The following is a 25,236-nucleotide window of genomic DNA, read 5'->3' on the forward strand; positions in this document are numbered from 1 at the left end:
GCCTCTGGCCTGGAATTTCCTCCCTCTTCATAACCGACAGGTAATTACTCTCCCCATCTTCAAAGCCTTGTTGAAGGCACATCTTCTCTAAGAGGTCTTCCCTGACTAAACTCTAATTTCCTTTTCTCCCACTCCCTTCTGCATCATCCTGACTTGCTCCCTTAATTCACCACCAACCCCCACCCCAGCCCCACAGCACTGATGTATCTTTAATTTATTTACTTACACTTCTGTCTCTCCCTCTATATTGTAAGTTCACTGTAAGCACAGAATTTGTCCGTTATACTATGGCGTTGTACTCCCCAAGTGCTTAGTACAAGTGCTCTGCCCAAAATAAACAATCAATAAATACAACTGATTGACTGAGACAGAGAAGCAGCTTGGCTCAGTGGAAAGAGCCCAGGCTTGGGAGGCCTTAGGAGTCGGAGGTTGTGGGTTCTAATCCCAACTCTGCCACTTGTCAGCTGTCTGACTGGGCAAGTCACTTATGAAAATGGGATATATGTTAATCAACTCTTGTAAATAGTCTCCTTTGGGACGGAAAATCTAAGAAGTTAGGCAAGGGGATTTCACCACAACTGAGTGTATCTGACACACTCTCGGGGAGCTCAATAATTAAGCAATCAACTTACCTTCCGAATAGCCACATGCCTGAGTCAAGGCGTGACACTGAGCCAGCATGGAAGCATGAGATATGGTAATTCCCATCGTACTGCCCTCTTTGCTTGTCTTATACTGAAAAAGATATTTTACACAAATATAATTATCAATCATACCTACTAGGATTTACTGCATGCACAGTACTGTATTAAGTATGTGGGTGAACACAGTTGAGTTTAAGACACTGTTCCTCCCCCAAAGAGGCTTACAATCTAAACGATCAATCAGTGGTATTTACTGAACACTTAGTGTGCGCAGAGCACTCTCCTGAGAGCTAGGAAAAGTGCAATTCAATATAGTTGGGAGACCCAATCACAGTACAATCAATCAATGGTATCTAGTGAGCATTTACTGTATGCAGAGCACTGTACTAAGCACCTGGGAAAATACAACATAATCATATTGATAGCACATTCCCTGCCCAAAACAATAATAATAATAATTATGGTACTCAAGCACTTACTATGTGCCAGGCACTATACTAAGCAGTGGGGTGGATATAAGCAAATCGGGTTGGACACAGTCCCTGTTCTACTTGGGGCTCACAGACTCCATCCCCATTTTCCAGATGAGGTAACTGAGGCATAGAGAAGTGAAGTGACTTCCCCAAGGTCACAGAGCAGAGCCAGGATCAGAACCCACGACCTCTAACGCCCAGGTCTGGGCTCTATCCATTAAGCCATGGGAAGCTTACAGTCTCGAGGAGGAGACAGACATTTCAATAATCTATGGACACGTACCACAGGTGCTATGGGGCTCAGGTCAGGGTGAATATCAAGTGCTTAAAGAGTAAAAATCCAAGCGCAAAGGCAATGCAGGAGGGAGTAGTTAGTAGACGTGAACCCCTCCCACAAGGAGCTAGCTACAGGAGAGACTGACAGACCCAAGTAATTGAGGAACGGATGGAAGAAGGAGAAAGAAACAAAGTTCCAGGTGATGAAGTACAGAATGCTAAAGAGACAAATGAATATACTTCAACTGATATAAGTACAGAATAGGCAGAAGGACTAAAAGCAGGGGAATAATAATTATAGCATTTGTTAAGCGCTTACTATGTACAAAGCACTGTTCTAAGCACTGGGGAGGATACAAGGTGATCGGGTTGTCCCACGTGGGGCTCACAGTCTTCAACCCTATTTTACAAATGAGGTAATAATAATAATAATGTTGGTATTTGTTAAGCGCTTACTATGTGCCCAGCACTGTTCTAAGCACAGGGGTTTAGCACAATCTAATCAGGTTGTCCCATGTGGGGCTCACTGCCTTAATCCCCATTTTACAGATGAGGTAACTGAGGCACACAGGACTTGCCCAAAGTCACACAGCTGACAAATGGATGAGTCGGAATTTGAACCCATGACCTCTGACTCCCAGGCCCGGGCTCTTTCCACTGAGCCACACTGCTTCTCTATAATTATGATATTTTTTAAGTGCTTACTTCGTGCCAAGCACTGTTCTAAGCGCTGGGCAGATCCAAGGTAATCAGGTTGTCCCACATTGGGCTCACAGTTTTAATCCCCATTTTACAGATGAGGTAACTCGGGCTCACAGAAGTTAAGTAGCTTGACCAAGGTCACACAGCAGACAAGTGGCAGAGTCAGGATTAGAACCCATGACCTCTGATTCCCAAGCCTGTGCCCTTTCCACTAAGCTACACTGCTTCTCCCGAGGCAAAGAGAAGTTAAGTGACTTGCCCAAAGTCACAAAGCCGGCAAGCGGCTGAACCGCGAATAAAGTGCTGAGAGCAGCTGACAGAAAGATGGGACCTGGAAAGGAAGAGCTGGAATTTCAGGAAAGCTCAGAAAAGGAGGGAGAGGGAAAGCTGGGAGAGCTGTAGTCTAATGATTTAGAAGAGAGAGGGAATTCCAGGCAGGAGGAAGGGTATGAACATGGGGGGCCAGAGGGAGTTGAGAATGAAGCACAATGAGAGGAATGAAGAGTGGGAATTGAGGTGTAGTGGGAGAAGCTGATAAGTAACACGGAGATAAATGGAGGACCTTAAAGATTTGCTTCATTTGAGAGGAAAGCGTAGCCACTGATTGAAGGTTTTGAGAAGCGAAGAGCCGTGAGCAGGACAGTGTTTTAGAAAAAATGATCTGGGCAGTAGAATGAAGTGGAGAGTGACAGAAGAATGAGACTGATGCAGTAATCTAGCCAGGATATGATGAGCACCTGAACCAGGATGGTGGCAGGTTTGAATGGAGAGAAAACAGGTGATCCTGGATAAATATGTCCATGGTGAGAATGCATCTGGCATAGATACACTAGTTGAATACTGAAAAAGAAGAACTGGCCTCTAAATCACTTAGCTCATCTACTCTGTTCTCCCTTTACTCTTTTTGAGAAGGGGAAAATGGGAGTCCCACAGGATCACTGACTAGCTAGAAGAGGGACTTCACATCAGAAAACATCAGCCACAAATAAGGTTCCCCTAAAACTTCAGGAGGCTCTGGTGAGGTGCTATGGTGACCAAAGGCAACAAGAAAAAACTTGCTAAGAAAACAACACAACACAATGGTCAACACAATGACGAACAGGAAAACAAAAGACATCCGATAAGATCCGCAAGAACTGCATCTGAAACGTAGTTGAATTTACCTCAATATAAGCAATTTCCCTACTTGCATCCCTGACAGGAGGATGCCAGTCTTTGGATGGTTTTGCCAAATGTTTTCCATCAATCACAAACCACACCAACCGAGGCCAACCTTTAAGGAAAAATAAAGCAAATCCATTAGTGCGAATTACACGTGACCCATCTCAATCTGCTCTATCCTCAGGCATTCAAACTACTTCCACCCAAGGGTCAACACTCAAATGAAGAACAAATGTTACAGTTTGATCAGAGCTTATTTTTGGCAAAAACCACTTTTAAATTTGGTTGAAGGATTTCCTTTTTAAAACCACACATCATCACAATCAAGCCAGCAACTCTGCAGCTGCATTCATTCAGGATGTACTTTTTCTCAGATTAGGGAGAGACTAGGAATACTGAAATAAGTGTACCTTTGAAAGTAACTACTTCTCCGGTTTGTGCCTTAGGGAGACCTTTCTGACATGCATCTGTTGTCAGAGCTAAAGTTACGCCACAACTGCCCAAAAGAAATCCAATTTGTTGGCTGCCAGCATCCTATTAAAAAGTGATAAAATGCATTGTAAATTTCAATGGGCTAAATAAGCTTTCTTAATAAATGACATTTCCCACTCTTTTGGATCTTTCCCCTCTGCCTTCAAAGATGCTCAATTCTCTCCCATGCTAAAAAAAAAAACAAAACAAAAACAAAACTCCTCTTGATTCTGCAGCAACTTCCAGCTACCGGTTTATCTCCTCACTCCTATTTCTGCTCAAAAACCTGCTCAAACACCTGCAAACACCACTTCCTCTTGCAATCTTATTTTGTTCCACTCAGACCACATTCACCAGGACCTCCACTGACCTCCTTTTGGCTAAGTCTAATGGGGTTCTATTCTTTCCTAATTCTCCTTGACCTCAAGGCTACCTTTGACACTATTGATTTTTGACATTCCTTTCTCCTAGAGAGAGTTCTCTCTCTGGCCTCGATTTCACTGACACGATTGTCTCCTATTTCCCTCATCTCTCTGACCACTCCTTCTCAGTCTCTTTTGCTGGCTTAGAAGGATCCGTTCTGGGTCCCCTATTCTTCTTGCTCGATCAAGTAGGATACAGTTCCTGTCACACAAGAGCCTCAAAGTCTAAGGGGGAGGGAGAACAGGTATTCAACCCTCATTTTATAGATGAGGAAACTGAGGTACAGGAAAGTAAAGTGACTTGTCACTTATCAAATATTAAAGACACTGACTATGCTCCCACCTTCAAGAACATTATACTATCAGATATTCAGTGACCTGGGAAACAACACTAAAATCTTCTTTTCACTCCTGGCTGATTCCTAATGAACTCTTTCGGGTTTGATTTGGGGAGTTCCTGCCATCTCACAACCACCTCTCTCTTTTAGTCGGTGGAAGAGTCCATCTCTGACCTGTATATTATCAGCAATTTAGATGACTTCCCTACACAAGGCCTGGAGGCTTTCCCATATCTCTCAATATCTCCCTTACTCAGAGCAGTTTTACTATTCTGATCAGCCTGTACTGAACCAATTGGCCACCCGGTGACATTTCTGGTTACCGGTGAACAGAGGTGACAAACACTGACTTCTGGTAGGCCCCCGCATCTTTGGCCTTGCATGTATGTGGGAATGTGTATAATTCAGAGATGATGTAATGATATCAAAATACCAGCTTTACCTTTCTTGTTAATGGCACTTCTATTGGCACAGGAATAAGTTCTGCCAGAAGGCAACCATAAAATGCCACCATAAACATCACGGGATCACTGTTTGGAAACACGAGCGCCACCTAAAAATGATAAGGGGAGAAGAGCTGAAAATCTCTGCACAATACACAATGGAAAACTTTTCCTATTTTTCGCTGAACTGCTCATTGAAAACTCTGAGTCTTTCACTGGTTTTCCCACTTGAGGTTTTCATACAAGTTCCCTCTATTTAGGAATTTATATTCTGTGAATCTAGAGGTGATACTTTGTCACGGGGCTTCCTGTAATTAATCAGTGATTTCTGATGGGTAAGCATATTTCTATTTTTAGGCATTACTGGACTTTCTCAATGCTTAAAATAGGTTACACTGAGTACTTCTTCAGCATAGAATTTGCCCCATATCAACACCACCCTTTAATAAAACTATCCAGAATGACTCTCCGGTATGGGGGAGGGAGCAACTGAAGATGACCCATGTGCGATTTGGTGGGGAGGGGATATTTCAGGGGCAAAACTGCATGAGTTGTTGGGGGTGGAGAAGAAGGGAAATGGACTTTGAGAGAGGAAATAAAGCTGGATTTTCAGCTGTACGGGTTGTAGGAGTCTAGATGGTCAAACAGAAAAATGGGAATTGCGTCCACGCTCCCTTGCAAACTCTGTCTGAAACCTTTCCCCACCAGCAAACATCTTCCAGGTACAGATAAAATTCCCTACAGTAATTGCTACAGTTATTTACAACAATATCTGATTTTTAAGTTCAGTTTGGAATGAGATGACTGCCACTTTCCAAATGGTGGCTGTAAACTGCAGTGTGTTGCTATTGAATATGAGCCAGGCTAAATAAAAACAAACAAAACCAAAAAACAAAACACAAACAAAGAGAAACACCCTAGCATGGTTCTATAATTTTGGTAATATGCCAGGAGATTGATCCAAGTGGCCATACATCATTTGGGATGAACTATGAAACACCTAGTGGATGAAATAAAGGGAGCAGTCTTGCACTGGCTGAAAAATCAATAATATTTATTGAGTGCCTACTGTGTGAAGACTGCTTGGGAGAGTTCAGTAGAGGTAAAAGACACAATCCTTGCCCCTTGAAGAGTTCATAATCTAATAAGGGAGAGAGGCAGACATAAGTTATTTAAAAATAGTGGTGGTAAGAGGAAAAATTTAGATACAACTGGTAAATTGCAAGAGCATGGAAAAAGGAGGAAATAAATGGAGAAAATGAATCGATATGTAAATCGATATATACGTAACAAATAAGGGGGGGCTGTATGCACGGGTGCTAAGGGGGCAATTTGCATTTGAGGGTGAAGGGTGGCTATGCAAACATCAGTCAATAGTATTTATGCAGGGCTTGCTGTACACAGGCACTGTACTATGCAAGTGTGGGAAGACATTGCCTCCCTTGAAGGAATTTACAATCTAACACGGAAGAGACACAAAATTATTTACAGAGAGGAAGTAGAAAACGTAAATTTGGATATAATAATAGTAACAGCGATAATGGCAGTTGTTAATTACTCTGTGCCAGTACTAAGCACTGGGGTGGATACAAGCAAATCGAGTTGGACACAGTTCCCGTCCCAAGTAGGGCTCACAGTCTCAATCCCCATTTTACAGATGAGTTACTGAGGCCCAGAGAAATGATGCGACTTGTCCAAAGTCAAAAAGAAGACAAGTGGTGGAGGCAGGACTAGAACCCATGACTTTCTGACTCCCAGGCCCATGCTCTATCCACTACGCCATGCCGCTTCTACATCTAATCAGATAAGTGACTAAATGATAGAGATCATAAATTGGTAGGTGCAAATATGTTACGTGTGGCTGTGAGTGCACACGTGTTGAGGTGGTAGTTGGCTGCACATGATTTGGGGAGAAGAAAAATGAGCTGGGGAAGGCCTGGAAGAGATGAGGTTTCTGAGGGGATTTGAAAATAGGGAGAATTGTTGTCTGGAGCATTTGAAAGGGGAGGGTGTCCAGGTAGGAGCAAGAGTATGTGCAAGAGGCTGGTTGTGGGAGAGTGAAGAATATGGCACTGTGGGAAGATGAGCTTGGGACGTATATAGGATGCAAGCTGCAGAGTTGTAGGAAAAGACTGGATAAGTAAGAGGGAGAGCGAGTTGATGGAAATGCTTCAAATCCAATGGTCAGGAGTTTGTTTTATGTAGAGAGGAATGGGTAAACATCAAAGGATTTTGAGTTGTGGGAAGTGTTGAAAAAAAATGATGCAGGCAGTAGAATGAAGGACTGGAAATGGGAGAGAAGAAAAAGACGGAAGTCAGCCTGATACCAGAGCCTAGTGGTGATACGACACGTGCCAGAACCAGGATGGAGGCCGTTTGGATGAAGAGAAAGGGGCAGATCTTTGAAATATTGCAGAGGAAAAACCAACAGAATATTGTGACAGACTGAATGTGAATGAAGACTCAAGGGCAGTATAAAAGTTGGGCTTTGAAGACAGGGAGGTTTGTGATATTGTCCACTGTGATGGGAAAATTAGCTGGAAAGGTTGATCTGGGAGGAGAGATGAGGCATTCTATTGAATTCTATTGAGCTTAAAGTACCAGCAGGACATCTATGCACAGGGAGACATCCTAGACGCACAAGGGAATGCAAGACAACAGAGAGAGTGAGAGGTTGAGGCTAACAATATGGGTTTGGGAACCATCCTCTTGAAGGGAATAGCTGAAACCTATGGAAGCGGATGAGCTCCCTGAGGGAGGGAATGAAGAAGTGGAAAATGAAAAGAGTAGGAGAGCCAGAACAGAGCCTTGAGGAAACACCCACAGTTAGGAGATCAGAGGCAGAAGGAATTCAGTAAAAGAGACTGAGAGGGAGTGGCCAGAAATCACAGAAGGGAGGCTGTTGGGATGGTGGAAATTATTTTTGGATAGATCCTCATGCAAGAATATCAAATTTTGTTTGGAAAATACACACCGATTCACGTAGTTCCAAGTATTAAGATCAGGAGGGCAAGCAAAGCAAAGAAGATTGAGGAAAAGGTAAAAGAAAGAAGAAAGTGTAGTAATAGTAATAGTAGTGTGGGCAGGGAACCTACCCATTCACTCTGCTGTACTGGACTCTCCCACAGCTCTTAGTACAGTGCTCTGTATAGAGTAATCACTTAATAACTACCACTGATTGATAGTAAGCAATAACATTTACTGAATGCCCATTTGGTGCACTGCACTGTATTAAGCACTTTCTAAAATACAAAACAGAAGCCACATGTTCCCTGCAAACACTGTACCACAGGAAAAAAGACAAGAATAATTACAAATGGAGAAGTCAGGATGGGGTAGTGGACAGAGCATGATCCTGGGAGTCAAAAGGTCATGGGTTCTAATCCCAGCTTCACCACCTGTTTGCTGTTTGACCTTGGGCAAGTCACTCCCTTCTCTAGGCCTCAGTTATCTCATCTGTAAAATGGGGATTGAGACGGGGAGCCCCACATAAGACAAGGACTGTGTCCAACCCAATTAGCTTGTATCCACCCCAACGCTTAGTACAGTGCCAGGCACATAGTAAGCACTTAAATATTGCAATGATTAAATAACTGAATGTATTATTGGATAAATGTATACAAGGAATGTGCCAAGGATGACTGATGAGGTTTACATAATTTATGGTATTTGAATTAATCAGGGAAGTGATCTGGGGTTTTCTGGTATTTGTTTTACGGTATTTGTTAAGCATTTACTATGTGCCAGGCACGATACTAAGCTCTGGGGTAGACACAAGCCAATCAGATTGGAGAAAGTCCCTGTCTCACATGGGGCTTCACAGTCTTAATCTCCCATTTTGCAGATGAGGTAACTAAGGCACAGAGAATTTAAATGACTTGCCCAAGGTCACACAGCTGTTAAGTGGCAGAGCTCAGATTAGAACCCAGATTCTTCTGATCCCTAGGTCCATTCTTTATCCACAAGGTCATGCTACTTGACACTGTTGGACGAGGTGGGATTTTAGAAGGGCTTTGAATGTGAGGAGAGCTGTCATTTGTCAGATTTGGTAAGGAGTTTCAACCCAGGAGTTCAGCACGAGTGAGGGGGATGGAGGTAGGAGAGTCAAGAGTGAGGTAGAGGTGGAAGCTAACCTGGGAGGAATTAAGAAACAGCAAGTGACGAGAGCAGAAAGAACGGTGGGGTGAGGTGGTGGAGAGCCCTGAAGTCGATTGTGAGTTGTTGTTTAATGTGGAGGGACATGGCAAGACAAAGGTGTGTTCTGAGAAGAGACATGGGCCAAGTGATGCTTCGAAAAAATGATCTAGGCAACAGTTTGTAGTACAGATAGGAGGGGGAACTACACCACAGAAGAAAGCATATTATAATTAAAATTTTCACAAAAAACTAATCTACGCAATATTATTTTGCTTAAATTGCCAACCTAGAATAAGTCCTTGTGGTTGTCGAACTAATGGAAATGCAGCTATTGTTCGATCTAAATTTTGAAAATTTTATCTTTGCTCGTTTGAAGGCAGTTTTACTCAAGTAACTTACCCTGTCTCCAGGTTTGAGCAGTGGTTCATTCTTACTGGATAGTTTATTTAGCAGTGTATATGCTAGCTTTAAACTCCGACTCCAAAGTTTGCCTGAATTAGGGGAACATACAAAAAAATTCACATAGACTGAAAAGCTAAGAACTGATTTTTTTATGGTATTTGTTAAGCACTTACTATATATAGGGCACTATAGTAAGCACTGGGATAAATACATGCTAATCAGGTTGGACACAATCCATGTCTCACATGGGTATAGACTTAATCCCCATTTAACAGATGAGATCATTGAGGCCCAGAGAAGTGAAGTGACTTGCCCAAGGTCACACAGCAGACAAGTGGTGGAGTCAGGATTAGAACCCAGATCTTTCTGACTTCCAGACCTGTGCTCTAGCCACTAGGTCCCACTGCTTCTCTGTTATAAGATAATTTAAGAAAGTATTGACTAACCTGGACAGTAGTGAAAACAACTGCTAAAATAAGCTACTGAATTTTTAACAAAGAAGGAATGTATGAAAAACCACCCAGAGAAGTGCAATGTGTATTTAAAAACATGCTGCTGAGAAATTAGCAAATGGAATAAATATGCCCCATTACACAGTGAGAATTCATGATGGATTCATGATGGAAATAACTCACCTGATGTTGACAGCAACTAATCTAAGAAGCAGCTTTTTGATAATTAAGATATCCCTAGCCCAACCTTGTTTCTTAAAAATGTATCAAATGAAATCCTGTAGATGATCCCTAGGCATCAAAAGTGGTACATAACACTTCTGAGCCCTGAGTATAAGGTTTATTTAGTTATGTTCTAAGGTTGGTGCTTCTTTAAAAAAATCACCTGGCCTTGTCACTAGGGAAGTAGTATAATCTTATGGCTCAGCTATTGCATTTTGCTGTCCCTTAGCAGAAGTTATAGAGACATAATGCCAACCTGCAACCAGCCAAAAAGTATCTGATGAGTGATTTTTATTTATTTATTTATTTTTTTGTGGTGGGGAAAAAGTCTATTTAGGTGAACTGAAATGCAAAGAGAATTTTCATTGTACTTTAGAGAAATAAAACATTTCCTCTCCATAGAAAAATCACCATTAGCATTTACAATGCCAGAGGAATACAGGAAATACCTTTTTACATAATCCCAGCATTTCTAGAAGCCCGAATCAAACTCTTTCCTCACAGACGACTACAACTCTTTCAAATTGTTTGGTTACATCTCAGATTCCCCCTACTACCTGGGATGTTCTGATTTCACATTATTCCACAGAACTTCACATCTTCTTTATTCAGTTTCTATTCCTGTTTCCTTGTTTTAATACTTCCGACTGAAATGAAAAGAAACTGAAGAAATAGGAGGAAGGGTGATGATGCTGTGCTGCCTGTGGAATGATGATCCTCGAACATCATCCATAGGCAGCAGAAGAGGGCAGAGGCAATGTGGTCACCCTAGCCTTAAGCCAGGTCTGGGAGAAGAACGGGGAAAAGACTTGACGTCTTCCACTTTGCCTACCCCTCTCCATTCCTCAAACTTTTCAAAGGTCTATTGGTCTTCATTCAGGTGGCCAGTTCTTTTTTGGAGAAATATAGCATTGTCAGTTTACCAAATGCAAAAAAGCTTCTTACCAAATGCCACCAAATATCATTTATACTTCCAAAGAATCGTATTTGCTAATATCTTCATGTACTAGCTACACCTGCTTCATATCTGAGGCTAGTCACGGGCACATCCACTCTCAGAAATTTAAGCTTAATCTCACATTCTCATGACCAATAGGTCCTTGGCCTAATCAACAATGAAAATGACCAATGTTACCTTTAAAAGTCAGTTTCTTAAGAAAAAAACACAAGACACAATACTCTTCATCCCTTGCCTTAGGATGAGGTTTGTACTAACTACGATATTAACTGAACAGTATCTGGGACTACTGTTTTAAATCCGGTAAGTGACAAGAGCACAACACAGACTATTTTTGATCATTTTTTTTTTAACCTTTTGAAAATTTCTCACTGGAATTGACTACTTATGTCATTGCTTACCATAAGTGAGAGTATAAATTGCTTTCCCAGTTGTATCCAGTGCAGTCAGACACGGGGCCTTTGGCTGAGTAGTCCCCCAGCGCTGCAAAGCAGCTAATAATGATGGAGGCCAGTTAGCTACCACACCCAAGGGTTCACCTTTAAGCATGCTCATCTGACTTCCTTCAGGTTTTGGCTGATTTGGATCAGGCTGATGGACTATAAGAATAATAATAACAAAAAAAAGCACACTTGAAGATGACAATATTACATTTATAAACACTAAGAACCATATTAAAATTGTAGAACATGGAAATGCAAGTTATTTCCCTAAATTTTCCTCACATCTAGTGAAGTACCATTATGATGATCCTTTTAGAAAATTGGCCCAGACCAATTAACATCAGGCCCCAAAATAATGAAGCTTCAGGCAAATCAGTTGTAGAAAAACAATAATCATATTTGTTAAGCGCTTATTATGTGCCATGCATTGTACGAAGCACTGGGGTGGATACAAGATCATGAGGTCCCACATAAAAGGGCTTACAGTCTAAATAGGAGGGAGAACAGACACTGAATTCTCATTTTGGAGATATGGGAACTGAGGCACAGAGAAGTGAAGTGACTTGCCCAAGGTCACACAGCAGACAAGTGGTGGAGCCAGGATTAGAACCCAGGTCTTCTACCCCCCAGGCCCATGCTCCTTCCATTAGGCCATGCTGCTTCTTTGATGTACTCAAATTTTCATCACCAATCTCCGCCCCAAACATGTGCAAATCAGAAAACACATAATTGCTTTTTAAAACCCTGAAATTTTTGAAGAAAATTGGTTTCAACAAAAAAAGAAAGGGCTCAAAGTCATTGGTGTATGAAAATACCATCCTATATAACATTTTAAGTCTGAGGAATTGTAGCCCAGATCAAAGGAAAGAAAGTTGAGTAGGTATTACCTTCTAAAAGTTCTTCAAAATCATCCACAAAGAATTCTTTCAATGGTGGGCGCTTTGGTCTCTTCAGGGTATTTAAAAGCTGCTGAATTTTTGAGGATACTCTGCTATTCACTGGAACCCCTGTCAATTTCAGATAAAAACAGGTTGAATCTTTCCAGGGATAGAGTCAGAGAGTTAGAAAGGGTTCTAGAAGAAGGGAAGCCCAAAATAATCAATTATATTTAGTGAGTGCTTACTTGTGTGCAGAGCACTATACTAGGCGCTTGGCCCTAACACAATCTGTTTGTCTCCAGATAGGTGAATAATAACCCAGATGGATGGTGTTGATTCCTAAATCCCTCAGCACCCTCACCCCAATTCCTTGTTAACATGTTATCACCATGGTGGTTCCATATATCCAATCTATAATCCTTTTATTTTAACCTTAGCCTATTAAATTAAAATAGACTGAGTCCCACATAGGACTGGAACGGTATCTGACCTGTTTGTCTTGCATCTGTCCCAGTGCCCTGTACCATGCTCGACACAAAGTATTACTGTTACTATTCCTCCTGCTCAATGGTTAGGGGACATGGAGAACAACTAATCAGCATCTATCTCGGAAAAGATTTTCCACACTAATAGTTATTTGAGTTATCCTCTAGGCATTTCTTTAATGCAAACCAATCTCCATTCCTTCGTTTAACAATTCTACATTCGACCTGGCCTTCATTCCCCTTAACTACTTTTGTTGCTTTGGGCTCTCTCCAATGTGTCTATTTGTTTGTGGTTGGCTATGGTCTTTAATTAATTTAATTAATCTTTCCCTATTCGAATTTACTCACTAAAATGGTTGACTGCACACTTCCCTGGCTTTGCAACAAGAATGTCAGGTTAGAAGAAAACAAAGGCCATGATAAAATCTAGAAAGGTGACATTGAATGTTTCCCCCTTGCCTAAATGTCCCATGACTATTTTAGAATGAGTTTAATTGGTCTGGCATAATCTGCTCTGCACCAAGTCTTTTTGGTTGCTTCCTTTTAGCTGATGTTCTTGGCATTCCAAATTTATGGTTTAATGATTTCTTCTAGCCTCTGCCAAGATTTAGCTGTGAAGCCAATCACAGCTCTGAATCACCAGATTCCTTTTCGAGAAAATGGGCATAACATTAGCTTTTCCCATCCTAAAAGACTTTTCTGGCTTCACTGAATTCCCTACATGACATTTCTGGAAAATATTCTGTTTAAACAAGTATATTTATACTATTAGGTTGAAGTACAAATCAAGGCAAAGATTCACTACTTTTAAAAAGGTTGTGATGAGAATTCAAGTTAGACTCCTTGACCACTTGTTACAAGAACATTTCACATTGCTCTATAAAACAATTTTAAAAGGCAATGATTTGAAAAATAAAAAGCTAGTTAACTTTCCTAGATGTCAAAAATGAAATGTATCAATTCAAAAAGTGACAAAGGAACAATTTAGACCATTACGCTAGTACTGTTAAATGGAAAGAAAACTACTTCAACTATACAGGTGATTCTAGGCCCAACATCTATCTACCTTTGCAAGCCTCTTGTTATGAATAACAATAACCTAACCAGCAAAAAGTCAGTAATTCCATTTTTGGATCACAAAGGTTGTGTCGTATGGATAATTTCCATCCTATTCAGACAGAAAAATGGACATGTATTTAATCCCAGCTGCTGCTTTCAGGTGGATATGTAATGGTGTGCTCTTCACGGGAGGAGAGAAGTGAAACGGAAGATCGGTTGCAATAGATAGAAGGCAGAATTTGGTTTTAAAAAAATGGTGTACCCTCTATTTTAAGGCTAGAAAAGACATTCACCATCTGCAGTTTCCAGTATGCTGCTGCTGTACCCCCGAGGAACACCCCTCACTGATGCTACTTGTGGTCGCTCGTGATGCGAATGTTCTACCAGGCCAGTGGTTACATCAGGAGGTGCTGAGTGGTTATCTGAAAAGGAGAAAAGAATGCACACAAAAATGTCCTGATCAATAACTGGAGGAGGCACACTTCGTGAATTACCAAACTCAGGCTCTTTCGAGAATGAGGATTCGACTTTAAAATGGAAAATGAAATCCTCACAGCAAATACCTCCTACAACTATTCAGAATCGACCAGTACCCGAAGACGACTGACAGATTGGAAAAAAGCAATAGGATAGACAACATGCTTGAAAATATCATTTCTATCAATGAAGGGAAAAGCATTTTCATGACGGGAGTTAAATTTCCATGGTTGCAACACGTCTCTTCAGGCTGCCATCAAAGGTGCCAAATACTCCAACTTTGACAGCTGCCCAAAAGGACTAGAATTATAAATGCCAGGAAAGGCATTTCATCATTATAACTGACTATTTAAAAAAATAAGAATTTAAGATGATCATCCTAGAGATAATGTGTACTTCTGTGATGCCTAAAAGGCGATCAACATTTAAATCAATGTTTAAAAAGAGTAGCAGTAATAGTAGCATTTATTGAATGCTCAATAAGTACCATCGATTGATTAAGCATCCACTTAACTAAGGTCTTTGGGATGTACAGAATAACAAAGGGGACACACCCCCTAACTGCAAGGAGCTTACACTGTAATGGGGTGACAGCCATAAAAAATACAACCAGAATGACCCAAATACTGAATTTACTCACATAATCACCTCAATTTTTTGCAGACTTACAACAGGAGTGGGATTTTTATGTAGGACCAATCAATCAAATCGGTGGTATTTACTGAACACTTACTGTGTGCAAAACAATGTACTAAGCATTTGGGAGAGTATGACAGTGTTGGCAGATGCGTGGATAGGGAATGTGTCTACCAACTCTGTTATTCATTCATTCATTCAATAGTATTTATTGAGCGCTTACTATGTGCAGAGCACTGTACTAAGCGCTTGGAATGTACAAATGGGTAACAGATAGTGTACTCTCCCAAGTGTTTAGTGCTCTGCACATAGTAAGCACTCAATATTGACTGACTAGAGGAGCAGGAAGAAAGGAACAGGAATGGACAAGATCACTTGAGACTTGTATCCCTTATTTCTAATTGCACTCTCCCAGGTGCTGAATACAGTAAGTAGTCAATGAATTACCTGCTTCTGCCCCCACCTCTTCCTACCCAGGAGATCACACCTCTCAATCAATCAGTAGTATTTATTAAGTGCTTACTATGTGCAGAGCACTGTTCTAAGTGCATGGGAGAGTACAATGTAACAGAATTAGAAGACTGCTGATAATGAGTTTACAATCTATAGGGACCTCTCAGAAGAAATTCTCTCCCTAGCTTAGAGCAGCATGTGCTCTGACCCTTCTCTTTTTCCTAGCCTGGAACACCTGTTCTCACAGTTTACAAAAATTAACTTTTCTTTCCTTTTCAAAAATCGGGGGATGGGAGGATGTGCGAAATTATGTGGCGGTAACTGTGCTCTCTCTCTCTGTTTGTTTGTGTGGTAGAGAGGGTTTACATAAATTCATAAGTCTACTGTTGGCTGAAGGAATGATATCGCTCTGCATGCTGAGAAATTAATCAAGGAAGACTTGGGAGAAGTAGGATTTTAGGATGGCAATAAAAAAATGCAACCTGCGGCTTTGTTTTTCATTAATAAAAGGCATATATTTTTTCCTAATTCTGGAGAACTACGTTAGGAGAAGAGTGAGTCATATGCAAATACAACTCTCGTATTTAGAATGTGGCTGTCTTTATGCCACAGACTCAAGACGTTGGAGGGTGACTCTGATATTACATAGCTGATTTAAGAAATATTAGCATTTTAAAATATATATGTTAGGTTGCGTTCAGTGACAGTTCAAAAGGAGAAGACTAGTTTTACTTTCACAATAACTTGCAAAGTCAAAGGAGCAAAAAAACTGGTAAGAACAAATTAAATATACATTGCTTGATTCAAGAAATATTCATGTTTAATTAACATATTTACTATTTTTCATTTTTAGAAGATCTAGTTCTCTCGATACAAGCCTACACAGGGGAAATTACAATAATCAAGCTTTTTGCAAATGTTCACTAAAATTTCAGGGTCAGCAAATTTAGCCCCCGTCACAGGAAAAAGGAGAGGGATTTCAAATTAATACGTTTTCTGTGTCTCTCCAAGTTCTACTGGAGAACCATCTAAAAGTATTAGACCTAAGTGAAAACCTATGTGCTATGAGGAACGTTTTCATTATGTAAGTATACCCTGGATCTTAAAACAGTGTTTAACATATTTTGGGATTTTGATGGTGATGATGAGATGCATTAGTGCTTCAGAAACTCACACTCACATCAAGCGAACTGTGGAAAAGAAGGGATTTTAAGGACAATGAGAGACCAACCTCCCTGTAAACTTGGAGTTTTAGTCAAGAAAATAATCCAGCCTGAGATTATTAATGCATGACTACCAGTGGTATATTTGGCACTACAGGATAAATACAGCCAAATCAGGTATAGAAAGCTCACGTTTATGAGCTAGAAGTAGCTAGGAACCAACAAGTTAGGTCTAGATTCGAAGTATCAGTGAAAAAATCACCTTGACCAAGGAGATGGGAAAGTGCTCCGAGTCAAAAATATATTGATTCAGGCAATCCCAGCACTATCAAGAATTGAGGGGCTGCTAGCAGTTTAAACTTCCACCAGCCTTCCACTACAACACTTTTCACGTGCGAGAGGTAACTATTCTGGATTGGAAATTAAAAAAAAAAAAAAGAAGCATCCTTAAACTTCTGCTTTATTTTAGTTTCTCATCAGAAGAGTCCATATGCCCTAACCATCCTGGCAAAATATATTTAGAAAGTATATTGGCTTCTGTCTATAGTATACTATAAAGTGTATACTGCAGTGTAGAGTAAAAGCTGTAGTGTTTTTACTGCTTTGTAAACTAAATCAGGTCTCTACACAAAAAGGTTTTAATCAGTGATATTATACTGAGCACTTATTTTATATAGGATACTGTTCAAAGTGCTCTCAAACAGATTACAATCTAGCAGAAGAACAGACATTAAATCAATAACATATGGAGGACATGGCAGAGTATGAGGACATATATATAAAGTGCTGCAGGGCTGGAGATCGGGTGACCTAAGTGAACAAACAGGTGACACAGACCCAAGTGCACAGGTGACAGAAAGGAGGGGTATTACAGTAGGAAAAAGAGACGCCAAGTAGGGCTTTTTGGAGTGGAACAACAATCTTCTAGGACTGTGAAGATGGGAGAGAGTGTTATTTCCGTCAAATAATGAAAGGGGGGGCGGTGTCAAGTCAGAAGGAGGATAGGAAGAAGGAAAGGGTCAGCAGCGAAGAGATGAGATCGACATACACTGAGTAAGCTGGTGTTAGAGGAGCAAAGTATGGTGGTTGGTTGGTAGCAGGAGATTAGTAGGGTTAGGTAGGAAGGGAAGAGCTGAATGAGTACCTTAAAGCCAATGGTAATGTGTTTTAATTTGATGTGGGGATGGATGGGGCACCATCGGAGATTTCTGAGGAGTGCGAACACGTGGGCAGAAGGGTTTATTTTTTGTTTTTTTTTAAGAAAACATGATCTGGGTGAAACATGGACTAGACTGGGGAGAGGTTGGTGGCGGAGACGTCAGCAAGGAGGCTGATGCAGTAGTCAAAACTGGGCATGATAAATACTTGGATCAGTGGCAGTTTGGATGGAGAGGAAGGGGTGGATTCTAGGGGTATCGTGAAGGTACAACCAACAGGATTTTGTGACAAACTGAATATGCACAATGAATGAAGGAGATGAGTCAAGGGTTATGTCACGGTTACGGGTTTGTAAGACGGAGGATGGTGGTGCTGTCTACACTGATGGGAAAATCGTGGGGAGTAGAGGGGTGAAGTGAGAAGATGAGGAGTACTGTTTTGGACATGTTATGTTTAGTCCTAGCAAGAAGCAGCTATTCCCTGAGCAAAACTCAAGAACAATTTAGAAATCATGGCTCTCTCGCATTTTTGGATCAACTATTGGATGAATCGATGAAATCAATGAATGTAGGTGGGAGAACAAAATCAAGCCTTCATAATGCACCATGAAATGCTTCCAAAACTCGCATCCTTAGTTACTGCAAAAAAAGGTCTAGTATTTATCGTTCTTGCTTTATAATGGGAGAAGCAAAGACAGGGAGAGATGAATTAGCTTGCTTGAAGCAACCCAGGAATAGATGGAAAATTTCCAAAAATAATCAATCAGTTGCCTCCCATTCTCCCACACCTTAGCAAATCACTTCCTCATGGAGGGCAAGGCAAAATAAGGATGCTTTTCCTCTTACATTAGTCATGAAAGTTTTCCATATGCTAGGGTCAAGGAGCATGAGGTAAATGATACTGAACTAGGAAATTGTGAGGCAAAATAGTTACACTGAAAAGTCTCGAACTTATTGAGAAGGAAATACAAATATGGGAAAGAAAACAGCAGCAATGAATAAATACTAAAAAGTGGAATGGATGAATGGCAGTTAACCCCAAAATAGGACATTTTACTTCTAACCCAGCCAATCTCAGTAAATTCTGATACTTTATGTAACACTGGTGAATGTTAGCCAGCAATAATCTTTCTGGCATTTCTTAATGCAAATTTGCATTTTAATTACTGGCACCCTAATTCAGCTTTAAAAAACTAGCAAGCGATAACATATGGAAAGGAAAGGAATATACCCATTTAGGGAGGTGAATTATTCCATCTAAAGCAATAGTGCCAACATTCTCATTATAGGCAGGGGAGGTGTCTGTTTACTCTGTTGTACTATATTCTCCCAAGCACTAAGTACAGTGTTCTGCACATAGTAAGTGCTCAATAAATAGCATTGATTGATTGATTTATCTAGTCTACAGGCCATTCACTGTTTTTAATCCTGGAAATTTGACATCTTTTGCAAAGATGAAAATTTTGAGTGAAGAATAATCCTACTTTTTTAGTCTTTTTTGAGCTATAAATTATTCATGCTCAAACTGTGGGTAGAAGGAGATATATTTTGGCTCTACAATAATTTCTGCTCAATGAAACCATGTAGTAGTCCAAATACAACCCACACACTTCCCAGCTCGGGAAATTCATTACAGAGAGTGAAATATTCATGGAGAACGATCACAGAAGTGGGTTATTCATGGTGAACGATGCTTAGTTTGACCTAGCAATGCGGTTCACTTTGAAGCACTATTGTCTGGCTGGCCAAGCCATAGTACGTGAGATATTTACAGAATCTCTCTCCATGTCCAGTCCAGGTTTTTTTTGCATGCTGCCCCTAGAAGGGAACTATGTTGAGGGGCATCTTGGGAGCCAATAGATGCCATTTTTGGCTACTGCTGCCTTCCTTTTGGTTTGCATAGTGCAAAAAGTAGAGACATAGAAAAAGCCAACCTCTACACTGCCAAACGGAGGAACTGTACAAAGCAAAGTGACCCGCATTCCTGTTCCTACTTTTAGAGGACAGCTTTTGGCCACCTCTGCACCATAACTGTAGCGCGTTCATTTTCACTGATCAACAGCTAGTCTATTTCATTTTTTCTTCAGTTGTTTCAAATTCCATCTTGAACATATAGATCTAATAATACAGCAACCCAAAAGACCGGATATTGCCGCATCACCTCTCGGCTCAAACCGGTATACGTCACTTAGCCGATACCAGGCCAATTTCTGGACGCTACATTCCGGAATAGGTACTCCCGTTTTAAGAAATCCCACTTCCGTTAATCGTCCCACACTGACCTTATTCTTTGACATTCGATGGGCAGGTCGGGTACAGTTTTTATCTTTACCTCTTCACTATTTTATGCCCAAGAACACCTCATACCCACCTTGCAGAAGGCGACTGTTAACATTAACTCTGATTCTCAGTGACGGCTTGCGGATGAGTGCAAGCCCCCGCACTAGAGAGGGTTCTAAGCTTTCCGTTTTAAGAGGGAGGTGTTATACGAACCTAGCTGAGCCTGTGCCATAAGATCTGCAAGTACAGTGGCGGCAGCGGCAGCAGCTGAACCGGAAGCAGCAGCGGGATTCCCTCCCGGATGGGATGAAGTGGAGGATGCAGAGGATGAGGTGGAGGAGCCCTGGATAACCCTGTTAAACCAGGGCTCTACGTTGGAGTGGCTCTGGAATGGAGTGGAGGTCATCCGCCCTTGCCGCCGTAACGAGCCCTCATCTTCTGAGGCAGAGGATGTGTCTGTGATTAAAATAATCATGACAGGCATGTAATGAAGGAATGGTCCAAGACAAGGAGACAGGAAGTTTTTTCCGTGTTCGGCAATTGGTGCCTCTCAGCACTAAGCGTGAGATGCGGGTATTCAGCATATGGCATAAGCACAGGCATAAATGCCGTTCCCACCAAGCGTTAGTCCCGAAAAGCCTTAGAGAAGTACCAAAAACAGGCAATGCGCTACTTCGTTCCAAACCTACATCGAGAGAAAAGAACGACCGTACGATAAAGAGTTAGCTTTCTAACTAAATGACTACATATACTGAAACTATGTGAAGTAACTGTAATGTACCTGAGTGACATTTTATTCAACTAACTGATCCCAGGGATGTGATTCTATCTTTCAAATTAACTTATAAACATGTGAATTACAGAAAATAGCAGTATATTACAAAGCAAGTTCATTAAGTGCTGGCAGAGCTATGTTACCTTCACATGTCTTTAGGTCTCAAATATAATCGATTAGGAACCTAGTCTTAGCTTCTAAATTCCTTGAGGGAGGAGATTATGGTCCTCTATTGTACTCTCCCAAGCATTTAGTACAATACTCTTCACACAGCAATTGCTTAGAAAGCATTGATTTTTTTTTGATTAATTAGATACTCTGCAGAATTTAACATTGGTTTTGTGGCTGAGAATAATGATGGAAAAACTATTCTTCAAGTGCTTACACATATAGGAGCACAGTGATTTTTCAAAGATTTTTATTATCAATAATATTTTTTTATCAAAGAAAGAAAAATTACTTACCTGAAAATACCTTTACACTGAGAACTAAAAAGTCCTGATGAATTAGGCTTATAGCTGTGCCATTATCTAATGTATTCTACTAATGGATCATGACTGCTATAAAGGCTTCTCCCTAGGTTTATAACTAAAAGCAAAAAGTCATGGCTTTCTTCTGATAATCTCTATTTTGGGGAATAAAAAACTTACAAAAGGTAATGAGCACCATTAATGATGAAGAGTTCTGTGCTCAACAAATCAACAGTTTGTCAGAAGTCTTGCAATTACTTCACCGTATCTCTAAAAATCTACAAAATGGATATGCTCCTCAACCTACTCTTTGATCATAATATTTTTCCAAATACATTAGTTGACGATGACGTTAAATGAAGACCAGTCATTCTAAATTCATAGTAGCTTAGCTCTCCGCCAAATGTTTACTACTTATGCTTTTGCTTTTTCCTAACGCCTACCTCATTGTGGAGAAGAACTAAAGTCCCAGAGAAGAAGAGACATTCCCAGGGCCATATTCCATGGGGTCAGAAACACATACTGCATGTAACTGTGACATATGTCCTGCTTTGGAATTCTAGTGCTTGGACTCTCATTCTCATTCAGAAAATGACTTCAATTCCAGAACATTTTATAGAAAGAGAAAACACACATTATCCTTTCCCGGCATAGAACGAGGGGCATTTAATTAACTTTCTAGATACCTGGAGGTGTGTATGTCTCTACTGAAGAGTGTACAAGAACGGAGCGTCTTTTTGAAGGCATGGGCATTTTCCTCTCTTTGTATTTTGCCAAAGCTGCTTGTACTGCTTCAGTATGGACATCTACATAAAAAAAAATTGTAAAAACAATGACAGCAATTTTTACTGAACATTGTAAAAAGTACAATAAAGACAGTGAATCAGACTATCGAGCATACTTCCTTGTCTGTAGTCATTAACACAAATACTTCAGAGGCTAAAAAAAAAATACACAAATAATTCTTTTTTGGGTAGTACGTTACCTTTGAAGCAAGAGTTTATAAACATAAATTACTGCATCGCTCTAGTAGTACATTTCCTGTTTTAACAGCATCTAACCTTTGAAATTAGACAGCAGGGATTTAACACCAGTTAAAAATTAATAGCTATATTACAGCCTAAAATATTTCCCTTTAAACTAGAGAATGCCAATTTTCACTAGTGCACCATTCTATTCCACTATCCACAACTCTTTAGGGCTTAACCATGAAAATGTGGTTTGCAAATTCACCATCTCACTACCCTCCAACAGGGGGGAGTGAGCAAATGCTCAGATATACAGGCTGAAAAACAGCCACCAATTGTTCCGAGTTTAAAAAAAACTGTCCCACCAGGACCATCAGTGGCAGGAATCAGAGTGTTGAATGGCACTGCATAAACCATGAGGGCTTTAAACAATTTCTTTGCACAGGTTCTTGCTCCCAAAGTCTGAATTTTGCCTATTTACTGAGTGCTGCCTATGTACTAAGCCATTCTCAGGTTGGATAATGGACAGTCCCTGCCCCATATTGGTGTGTCTACCTGAAGGAGGGAGACCAGTTATTTACTCCTATTTGCTGAATGGGGAAACTGAGGCACAGAAGTTAGGTGATTTGTCCAAGGTCACAGAGCAGGTATGTGGTGGAGCAAGGACTAGAACCCAGATCTCTGGACTCCCAGTACCTAGCTCTTTCCACTAGGGGAGACCATCACCATCAGTTTAAAACCAGTATTTTGGTATCTAATTCGGAGAATTACATTTCTCGGAAATGCTATACTTTGGCCACTGGATTTTCCTCCGGAAGCACTTTAAAATCTTAGATGAATTAGTGTTAGCCAAAGGAAGATAATGGGAAGTAGCATGGCCTACTGGAGTGAGGGGGAAAAAAAGAGCTAGATATCTTTTTGCGATTTTGGAGAGGAAGCATGGGGTAAAAGAGAACAAAGCAAAAATACAATAATTGCTTCCAGAATAAGACTGTAAGCTCGCTGTGGTCAGGGAATGTGTCCACCAACTCTATAGTGTTATATTGTACTCTCCCAAGTGCTTAGTACAGTGCTTTGCACATAGTAAGCGTTCAATAAATACCATTAATTGATTGATTGATAGAACAGTGCTTTCACTATGTGATTTGGATAGAATGCTGTTAAGGAATTAGGGAACAATTTCCAACAATGAGAACCAGTTTGATTGCGGTGTACCACGGCATCCAAAAAATAGTCAGAAATGTGGCACTGAAATAGGTGAGTACTACAGAACAAGTTTTCCTGAGCATAGAACTTAGCAAGAACAGAAAACTGGGTGTGTGGGGAGGAAAGAAAGAAAGGAAAAGAATCAGAAGGAAAAAAAAGAGAAAGACCAATGGCAAGAGCCAGTCAAAAGGAAGACATGGAGAAGGATGAAAAGGGATGAGTATAAAGAAGGAGAGTTATTCCCCCATATGGTTATACTATTTCTACTTTCTTTTTCTGGCTCTCTCTTCAAATCTGCCTGTGAACTCTCCCATCTGTATCCGCACTCCCAAGCTTCCCGATTCACTCAGCAAGGCTTTGTTAAGTACAGTTATAGCAGAAGCTTCCTGCTTTTCACAAAACCTTCCTTCCTCTGGCAGGGAAGAGAAAAGCTGAGTGCAGGGTTAAGGGCACACCGGCGATTTGCACAGAGTGCTATGTAAGGAAGTCCCTGATTTATTCAAAAAGAGGGAAAGTCATCTCTAAGTGAAACCATATTATACAAAATTGTACTGAATGAAGCTCTGCTGTAAATTAAAGCACAGTGTAAAGATTATTTACACACACAATCTGAAAGACACATCTATGGTCAGAATAATCTGCAGCAATTTTGCATTGGAATTGAGGTCGCCTCATAAAGTGATAATCTTTTTATACATGTGACCACAGCAACAATCGATTAGAAGACTACCCCATACCTCCCCAAATTAAACAAAAATCAAACTGCATTATGAACTCCCAAACTGGACTGTTAAATAGCCCCAAAGATGAGGTAATAGCAATTAGAAGCCTCAAAACCCTCCCTTATGATTCTGGAACTTTCCCCGGCCCCCTTCCCTTTCTCCCCAGCTTCATATGTGGCAGACTACAACTGTTTCCATCTTCAAGGCCCTTCTGAAATCACACCTCCTCCAGAAGGCCTTCCCTGACTACTCTCATTTCTCCACTCTATTTCACCCACCCCCGGTGGCTCTACTGTTACTTCATTATTTCTACATTAACTTTGGAACTCTCCCACCCTACACCTTGTAGCATTTATGTATATGTTGCTTCACCCTATAGGTAAATTAGTGTCTATCTCCCCCAATACATTGTAAGCTCCTTGAGGGCAGTAATTCTACTGTATTCTCCCACAAAATGACTGTACAGAATAAGCACTCTATAAATGCTATTGGAGAAGCAGCGTGGCTCAATGGAAAGAGCACGCGCTTTGGAGTCAGGGCTCATGAATTTGAATCCCAGCTCTGCCACTTGTCGGCTGTGTGACTGTGGGCAAGTCACTTAACTTCTCTGTGCCTCAGTTCCCTCATCTGTAAAATGGGGATTAAGACTGTGAGCCCCACGTGGGACAACCTGATTCCTCTGTGTCTACCCCAGCGCTTAGAACAGTGCTCTGCACATAGTAAGCGCTTAACAAATACCAACATTATTATTATTATAATTATTACTATGTGCCGAGCACTGTTCTAAGCGCTGGGGTAGACATAGGGGAATCAGGTTGTCCCACGTGGGGCTCACAGTCTTAATCCCCATTTTACAGATGAGGGAATTGAGGCACAGAGAAGTTAAGTGACTTGCCCACAGTCACACAGCCGACAAGTGGCAGAGCTGGGATTCGAACTCATGAGCCCTGACTCCAAAGCCCA

The 25,236-nt window shown here is 40.8% G+C and overlaps 1 protein-coding gene across 3 annotated transcripts in view; it reads right to left on the reverse strand.

Moving 5' to 3' along the window:
• The window catches only part of DIP2A (disco interacting protein 2 homolog A), a 154,161-nt gene that overhangs the window by 47,700 nt on the left and 81,225 nt on the right, over window positions 1-25,236 (reverse strand). For 2 of the 3 annotated variants that reach the window (XM_029069562.1, XM_029069561.1), the window contains exons 4-13: window positions 22,064-22,183; window positions 20,346-20,588; window positions 14,260-14,388; window positions 12,432-12,551; window positions 11,503-11,700; window positions 9,467-9,558; window positions 4,930-5,040; window positions 3,667-3,790; window positions 3,259-3,368; window positions 633-735 (exon numbers count right to left, since the gene is read on the reverse strand). In XM_029069562.1, the coding sequence (XP_028925395.1) occupies window positions 633-735; window positions 3,259-3,368; window positions 3,667-3,790; window positions 4,930-5,040; window positions 9,467-9,558; window positions 11,503-11,700; window positions 12,432-12,551; window positions 14,260-14,388; window positions 20,346-20,588; window positions 22,064-22,183 (1,350 nt within the window). The remainder of the gene's footprint in view (window positions 1-632; window positions 736-3,258; window positions 3,369-3,666; window positions 3,791-4,929; window positions 5,041-9,466; window positions 9,559-11,502; window positions 11,701-12,431; window positions 12,552-14,259; window positions 14,389-20,345; window positions 20,589-22,063; window positions 22,184-25,236) is intronic. The other variant, XM_039912499.1, reaches the window with a different exon arrangement.

This window comes from Ornithorhynchus anatinus, chromosome 7, assembly GCF_004115215.2.
Source record: "Ornithorhynchus anatinus isolate Pmale09 chromosome 7, mOrnAna1.pri.v4, whole genome shotgun sequence".
In the NCBI taxonomy this organism is placed as follows: domain Eukaryota; kingdom Metazoa; phylum Chordata; class Mammalia; order Monotremata; family Ornithorhynchidae; genus Ornithorhynchus; species Ornithorhynchus anatinus.